Source organism: Zingiber officinale, chromosome 7B (assembly GCF_018446385.1).
Source record: "Zingiber officinale cultivar Zhangliang chromosome 7B, Zo_v1.1, whole genome shotgun sequence".
Classification (NCBI taxonomy): domain Eukaryota; kingdom Viridiplantae; phylum Streptophyta; class Magnoliopsida; order Zingiberales; family Zingiberaceae; genus Zingiber; species Zingiber officinale.
In genome coordinates this window covers 118,839,142-118,847,844 of record NC_055999.1, presented here as the reverse complement: position 1 = coordinate 118,847,844, position 8,703 = coordinate 118,839,142, and the positions used below count along the sequence as shown (strand labels likewise).

The 8,703-nt window shown below is 34.9% G+C and overlaps 1 protein-coding gene across 1 annotated transcript; it reads right to left on the bottom strand.

Annotated features, from left to right (window-relative positions):
- Positions 1-4,786: 4,786 nt before the first annotated feature.
- LOC122007233 (mitochondrial fission 1 protein A-like) lies at positions 4,787-7,504 on the bottom strand. The gene is made up of 5 exons (XM_042563050.1): positions 7,308-7,504; positions 7,014-7,143; positions 6,746-6,867; positions 5,184-5,247; positions 4,787-5,118 (listed from the first exon to the last, which is right to left on the bottom strand). The coding sequence occupies exons 1-5, from the start codon at positions 7,398-7,400 to the stop codon at positions 5,033-5,035; spliced, it is 495 nt and encodes a 164-aa protein (XP_042418984.1). The 5' UTR covers positions 7,401-7,504; the 3' UTR covers positions 4,787-5,032.
- Between the last annotated feature and the right edge of the window lie 1,199 nt (positions 7,505-8,703).

Below are 8,703 nucleotides of genomic sequence, written 5' to 3'. Positions count from 1 at the left end.
AGTAGGCAGAGCAATTTTTTAAACCGATTTTGTCTGTCGAAAACTTTAAGAAACTTTTTCTTAATTGGATAAAGGTAACTCATTTCTCGCCGAGTCTGCTCGCCGCCTATTATTTTAAGCGAGATCTCAGGTGATAATTTTAAGGTATTTCTTTATTGTTTTGAGAAATTTTGGATGAGGGAGGATCTTTGGTCCAAAAAAAAATAGTTCATACTAGATAATACAATTACGGTTGCATAGTAGTTGTGATGGGGTTAAAATTAATTATAATTTTTTTTTAATTCGTTTTACTCATATTATAAGTTGGGTTAGAATAGACGGCCGAAGACTGTTGACAGTGGACAGATGGCCGAGCTATCAATCACCTAATGGGAGCAACCTCTCATCGTCTATCCCAACTCAAACTACAACCTCAATGATAAAATAAATTCATAGAAAAATCATAATCAATTACGATTAAATCGTAATCACGATCCAACTATAATTATATTATATATCATTCTCTTATTAAAAAAAATCAAAGATGAGGAAGGTTAGTATATATACTACTTTTGTCGTTATTATAGTGTTCTTAAATAATTAGTTTTTATTAATTAAAGCATATTACAAATTTCCACATTCTCAAATGGATGAAGGTTACTCGTCACTCATCAGAGTCTGCTCACCGTCTATGATGTTAAACATTCTCCGCCGATTATTCTGGATGATTTTTCACTAGATGATTTTTCACTGTTTTATAAAATCTCGGACTCTTTTCGCACTTAGTGAAAACCCGTAACCACACTGTTAGGCCACCATACTAATTTTAATCATTGGCCGCGGTGCTCAAACTACAAAATAGTGAAGCTTTTTTCGTTAATAAACACAAATGATACATTAATTAGATAGTTGAAAAAGTTGAATAAGTAAGCGAAATTTAGAAAGAAAATAGCTAACAAAACTGAGATATTGAACTTTTCGATTCCAGAATGATCAAATATATGAATTATCATTTCATATATTTGATATTTCAGTTCCTTTTCGGAAAAAAAATGATAAGATGAACTCGACAATTTAGTCGTTAAATTTTTTGCAAGAACAAATTGATAATAATATAAAAAGTTTCTATGCTTAGAATGGTTGATTTGAGAAGCTGATAGAGAGTGGCGATATGAGAATATTAGTTGTTAAGATTGATATTTATGTGCACTTCCTTAATTTATTTAGGTGATCGATGAAAAATTTTAATGAAATCAGATTAATCATCCTAGATTCGGTATTATTTGACCTGATTAATTTATTTTTTAAAGGATGAGCAAATACTAACACAAACTATAAAATTGGAGATCACTTGATCAGCAGGTGAATGTTGATATCTAGTACTATAAAGTCAAATTAAACCCTAAACTTGCATAAATAATTGGAATAATAATATGAAGCATATGGATAACTATCATAGTGTGGGTAATATATTGGAGTTGATAGTAAATGTTGCCAATTGTATTAAATGGGTAGGAAACTAGAAGAATACTCGATATATTACTTGATGACTCGATATTTCTTTGCGTCCCAAGTGCGGCTGAACGCCATTCTCTCTCACTATAATTTAAATTTATGACTCTTGAAGCCTCTTTCTAGTTCGGCCGCCTCCCTTCTGTCAGAATCGTTCCATTTGTCGCAAGCTCGTGATCTGATCGATCGTCGGGGTTTCATGCATATTCATCGCGATCGGTCGAGTATTTCGTCGCAAGCTCTTTCCTTCTTCAACTCTAATCTATTACTGATATTATGCGTCGAAACATCAATATGATACCAAAATAGTATCGTCGGTAAGATACTGAAATATTATTGTTTCAGTCAAAAATTAAAATTTCGGCACAACTTGATATTTTGTACCTTGTGCTTAAGCATTGATTTTTTATTATTTATTGTTTTCTTGTGTATTATTATATAAGTTCTCCTTGATAACATATGAGATGACATAATTAGTAGTTTATATTTTAATGTTATGATTAAAAGTTGTCTATTGTTCTATTTCAAACACAACTTGATATTTTAATCTTTATGTAATACCAATTTTCCATTAATCTTGTAGGCTTTGCTGCTTAGTTCTTAATTGGTAATTTATCTATAAATGTGAATGCAATTGTGTTTGAAAAATTAAACTAAGTTTTGAGTTTTGGTTTTTTGATAATTTCTTATTTATATTAGGTTAACTTATTATTTTAATTTTTGAGTAAATTAGGTCATATAAATAAAAGTTGTTGCGGTTAGATTGTGCGAGAGAGAAAAGAATAGCATTTTCTTAATTTTCTCTTAAATAAAAGTCTTATGGATTTTCTTCCAAGAATATATATCCCCAATTCCGGTATTTACAATTCATATTGATTGAAAATTTATTTCAAGTATTTGTCATAGCCACTTTCATAAAGCTCTCATTAGTGAAAAACACATTCCTTTAATGACCGGATTTTATGTAGGAGCAATTTCTATATGAATTTTAACGGTAATATCAAATATCCTAAGAAGTTATTATTAAAAGGCCCCGTCAAGAAAAAATTAACGACCGAAAAAAATACCATCAGTAATAGCTCTTAACGGCTACCCTCGTTAATAATAACGACAGATTTATATATCATCGTTAATGGTAATAACGATGGTCATATGTACCATCATTACAGTTATAAGTATATTATTAGTAATTTAATATCATTTAATTGTTTAATGATATGTTGCATACTATTTTAATAGCAACACACTGAGTATATGGGCATTTGTTTTTGTCATTATAAGTCATTCACTTTTTCGGACGGCTTAAAATATTAATTAAAGATGAATTTCATATATTTTCTATAAATATATTAATGAATACTAATAAAAAAATAAAACACAATATATTCAAAATCAAATATAAATTAAAGATCGTTTGGCGGTACTAGAACAAGTTTTTGATTTTTCAGCTACATGGAGCTCTGTAAATTAAAACTTAATATATTTTTTAAAATGCTAACTGAATTTCACTGTAAATATTTTCAATTTTATGAATGCATGTCCAGATATTTTTACATATGCATGTCTAGACCTGACGACGGTTCGAAATCGACGGTTCGACGGTTCGGAACCGACGGTTCGACGGTTCCAGGCAGGTCGACCCTTAACCTTAACCGCCCAAGACGGTTACGGTTCACGGTTCAGAACCGTCGGTTCACGATTCGGTTCACGGTTCGTTAATATGTTAAAAAATTAAAATTAAAAATTAAAATTAAACATTAAACATTAAAATTAGAAATTAAATTGATAAACAAAGGCTTGCACTTATTTAAGTTCTTCTCACGTATCCTTTAGGGGGAATCCAACCCATGGATTCTTTTATTTTTAGCCTTTTTATATTTTCATTCCTTCCATTTCACGTAAAGTATTTGTTCGCCCGGTATTAAAATCTTCCAGCAGTCATCGAAAGTTGCATTCCTTGGATTCTTTTCTCGATGCAGTCCATTCGTCCGGTAATGCTTGGGCTTCAAGAAGTCGGAAATAAAAATTGATAGTCGTTAAATCCAATATGTTCTTAGCCGTGAGCGTCTGCTCCGTAGCGATTGACCTTTGGATAACTAAAATTTCTTTTAAATCGCGGAAGGAAACGAGAAAACTTTGAAGTATACCTTGACCGCTGACTAAGATATCGAAGTTTTCGCTATCGCTTCATTAAAATCAAAAGAGTCGTGAAATAATTCTCGAATTCTTATTATTGGAACTTGAGGATCCACAGAGTAGACGTTTGTCAGTTCTTTTAATAAAGAGTTGTGCTTTGTAAGTTTTAAATTACTACTAGTAGTTTGTTGAATTTAGAAATATTAATTTGTGTTCCATATTTTACATAATATTGATTATAAATTTTTTACCTTGAGCCTCGGAAACCCGACCCCTAGTCGGGTTGTCTTTTATTTGGCTCGGGGGATTCCCGGCCGGTCGGCCATCTCATTCCGGTCGGTCGGGTGACCAGTCGGCCTTCTCAGTCCGGTCGGTCGGGTCTCAGGGTTGAATCTCTTGACCTTTGACCTCCACGTGTCGTTGACCTTCCGCCAACGAAGATTCCTCGTCCTTACCACCGGATCAGTAATAATGATGATCATATGTACCGTCACTATAGTTGTTACTATATTATTAGTAATTTAATATCATTTAATTGTTTAATGATATGTTGAATACCATTTTAATAGCAACACAATGATTATATGGGCATTTGTTTTTGTCATTATAAGTCATTCACGTTTTTCGGACGGGTTAAAATATTAATTAAAGATGAATTTCATATATTTTCTATAAATATATTAACGAATACTAATATAAATAAATAAAACATAATATATAATTAAAGATCGTTTGGCGGTGCTAGAACACGATCTTCTAGTCCGCAAATTACGAACCAAGAAATAATCCATTATATGAAAATCTTTGATTTGGATGAATTTCACTTTTAAATAAATAAAATTCATCCAAATTAACGGTGTAAAAAAATAGATCATTACTGACTAGAGGATCCGTGCTCGCTAGAACAAGTTTTTGATTTTTCAGCTACATGGAGCTCTGTAAATTAAAACTTAATATATTTTTTAAAATGATAACTGAATTTCACTGTAAATGTTTTCAATTTTATGAATGCATGTCCAAATATTTTTACATATGCATGTCGACATGTAAATACAAGGTCCTAAAAGACATTTTCAGATGGCAAGCGGCACACACTTGCTATATTAGGGTATGTGCTTGAAATTCGAAAATATTAAAAAATAATAATTTAATATAAACATTGAAATACAAGTTCCGAACTATGAATTCCAGTAGAATGGACATCATAAAATTACTTTAATAAGTCCTGCCTTACTTTTAATACATGACATCTCTTTAATATGACGAACGCCTAAAAAGGATAAAATCTTCACTCAAACAGAAAAAAAAAAAAAAAAAGGAATATAGCATTTACCAAAATAAGGCAGCAATCCGATAATACGACAGAGCAAGGCATGAAATGAGAGCATAAGGGAAGAACATGGGATTATTTCTTCCTAGTTGCAAGTGCGGCGATGCCACCCACCAGAAGCCCCACGGCGGTTGCCGCGATTCCGATGCCGATCACACCATCTGTTGCAAGAAACATGAGCTCAGATTTTGATGATGAATTGAGTGATAGTTGATGTTATTATTACCTTTTGCAATTCGATCTTCCACTACTTTTTTCAGAGTTTGGGCTTGTCGCCAATCTGGTGCGATCTACAAATGAGAAGAAACAAAAACAAACTTCATCCAAGATGCTTCGGCAGGCTATTGTGATTCACAGATCTTAAATCCAGGACTCATTTCCTAGTGTAATTTCAATTTTATCGTTCACTATTGCACTTAGACACACCACATTAACACAATGATGACGACGATCGCAGGTTAGGTTTATTACTCTTTTGATTCACAGGCTTGGTACAATATTTTTCACATAATTCTTCCTCGTGGTTTATCGTTCATTGTGGTTTTCCATCATCCACAATGCGAGGCAAGGGAGAATGCTAGCTAGGAACAAGCCTTTAAGCCTTAGTTCAGTAATCAATAACTTGTGAAAGTCAACCTAAAACCACTTAATTAAGAAAATTCTTGAACTTTTTATATTTGTTGCAGATTCTGAGCCATGAGATTCTCATCTCATAGATATAGTTTCAACCATTCTAACCATTCAGGGGGTGTTTGATTTAGGGGAATGAATGAGATTCTCGTCTTGAGATATAGTTTCAACGATTCTAACCATTCAATGATCATATCTTTCAAAAACTAAGTCAAACTTGGAACGTAAACATCCCTGGATGGTTTGCAGAATTATCAATATTGGAGCATAAAAGGGCTGCGCTAGGCAATACATGAAACAATCAAATTAAACTTAAATAAATAACCTACCCAATTTGATGAGCAAATAAGAAAGAATATGTTCTAAACCAATTAAATAGAGCTTCTGTAGAAAATCACCGGAAGATGTTGCAAACAAGAAAGAGCAATTTAAATAGGACAAACACAAATTTGACACCGAGATTTCACAGGTTTCTCAAACAGCAAATGCAACAAGAAAAAAGTCAAAAACAGATCATCTGGCCACATTTTTTCTTAGTTTGATAATATATCCCTAATGCATTAGGTCCTGCTAAATCCAGGCTGTTAGCACACGAGACCCTAAAAGTCACAATCAACACAATCTTACTACTGCAAACATAGAGGTAATAATCACAGCTAAAAGCCTAGGAATCAAGAATGCTAGGGTGAAAATTTTACTATGAAAATAACGGGTGCTATGCTGTATTTCAAATAAGAAATTTCATTATCCATCAAAGTGAGACATTAACATTAACGGATTAACCCTTCATAGACATGTTAAGAATGACTTGTATATGAGAAAGGACATGACTCTAAAAAAAAATCTATCTATTATGCATTGCCAGTTTCTTCTATTAGCAGGCTTATACTCGAGCTATCATAACTAGATTGGTGTTTGATAAAGTATAGCTGGTGCAGCCACATCGGTGTATGCAGGAGAAACTGAAGAGCATCAAGCAAATGCAATTTCATTTTTTTCCAAACAAGAAAATAGGATAAACAAAAAGGTAAAATTTGTGTCGCCAGTACATTCAAACAAAGAAAAAGTAAACATCTAAGCAGGCACAAAATATGTCAATCCATAACAAACATTTTATCAAATATATGTCAATAAGCCTGTATCACAATAACATCATACCTGTAAACATTGCTCAAGCAGCTGACGGCTCCTGGAGTAGTCTGCAGTTCTGTAAAACCCAACAGCCAACAAATAAAGCTTCTCCCTAGTTTGCAGTGGACTTGCTGAACTATCCAAAGAAGCTGAAGAAACCAGTGTTAACAAGGTTGCAATTCACTAAGACCGACAATGAATCAAAGAATGATAACAAGATTTCTAACCACATGAGGAACACAAATCTACAAGGGTAAAAATGCGAATTTTCACAGGCGATAAGTGATTAAGGAACCTTCAAGCATGGCGATTCCGCGATTCACATCTTCCGGGTACCTGGAATGAACGAGCGCCCAGGACAACCTCATGAGGCCTTCGTTCTTGGCCTCTGCGCTGCCACTCTCCGCAACGTCTCTCTCAAAACCCTGGGAAGGCGAAGCACAGCGATCAGGAGAAGCAAATGGAGAAAAAGGATGATAGTCTGAGAAAAACAACAAAAACTTCTGAGGAATCCCTAGATCTTCCGATCGATAAGAAATACGATGACAACAGAAAGGTAGAGAGCGAGGAATCGGCAGGAAAGACTTACGGCGATGACGTCGCGGTCGCACCAGGGAACGTTGTCGCCGCCGGTGAAGAAGGAGCCGACGGAGTCGAAGAATTCACGAATCTTGGCATCCATGTCGTTGCAGCAGCGAGGCCGCGAGATGGATCGAGAGACGGAAAGGAGAGAGTTTTCTTCGGGGCTAAGAAAAAAGAGGAAAGATCGAAATGGCCTTGTTGACGTTGATCGGGCCCCTTTTAATGGAATGCTTAAATTAAACCAAAAAACCCAAAAACAAAATATTTTATTTGTTTTTAAAAATAAACTAATGAACATAAACAAATTAATGCACACAAATATACTTAAATTCCATCACACGCGCTGCTAAAAGTTTCATAAATTAAGTTGGCAACGTTTTCATCTTCGCAACCGATTGTGGTCCTTCTCGCATTGGTCTCGATAATGGCATTGTTAGGGTCTCTTATTCGTATCGAAACGGTATCACTCCCAGCCTCCTCATTCCATTGCATATTCCCGACTAGTCCCCTCTCTTGCAATGAGACGAGTAAACGAGCCGGCTCGACGGAACCCCAATGAAGCAACTTCTCATTTGAAGACCCGAGTTGAACTTTAGATGTGGATAAGAAATATTTTCCTTCCCTCAACCGAATACCTCCCCCCAGTCTCGCAATGGCCAGGTTTTGCTGTGTCAGTTTACGGGGCCGAAGCTGAACCACAAGATCAGTTTCCAGCACGGCATCGTAATTCTTTGAAGAACTCGGAACTCGCAATGGAACGTTTTCGGTGTAGTACAAGTATGATGGCGGCGAGTCATTCACCTGCGCCTGCAACTGCGTTCGAAGATCTTCGGGGAACTGCATAGGAAAAACACATGAAGGAAAATCAAATGACAGTCAGAAGCCGAAGAGCATAGATGTAGATGTTTACCAGAACAAGTTTGGGTTGGAGGATTTCCAAAAGCGGCTGTACTTTGTGCATCCTGCGACCAGAAAATCCTCTATTACTCGATTCGGAAAGCAAATGAAGAACATGAAGAAAAAAAAATGACAGTTGAAACAGAAAAGCACTGATCGACGTGTGTTGCCTGAAAACAAGGTTCTAGTAAATGTTGTTGAACAGAATAAATCTGAATTGTACCGGCTATAATTTCATAGTTACTACAATATGAATGTTAGGTGAACAGAACTACGAAACCGTAGCTGCAATAATGTGAATATTTTTTAAAAAGTTAAATATGCAGTGTAACATCAATAAAACACTAACTGCTACATGTTTCATAATTGCTACAACGCGGACTTATCTTATTCATAAGACTGCCAAATGGTTCACCATTTAGTGCATGTGATAGGAGATAATAATGCTACTCAAAGAGAGATGTGTCATTTTAAAGGGGGCCGATGGCGTGAGATGCCCTTTTGAT

Excerpts from the sequence above, each read along its gene's own strand:
- LOC122007233 (XM_042563050.1), bottom strand. The coding sequence starts at position 7,400 with ATGGATGCCAAGATTCGTGAATTCTTCGACTCCGTCGGCTCCTTCTTC. Across the intron at positions 6,868-7,013 it reads CGGAATCGCCATGCTTGAAG|CTTCTTTGGATAGTTCAGCA; the intron begins GTTCCTTAATCA and ends TGGTTTCTTCAG. Across the intron at positions 5,119-5,183 it reads GGAAGATCGAATTGCAAAAG|ATGGTGTGATCGGCATCGGA; the intron begins GTAATAATAACA and ends TTCTTGCAACAG.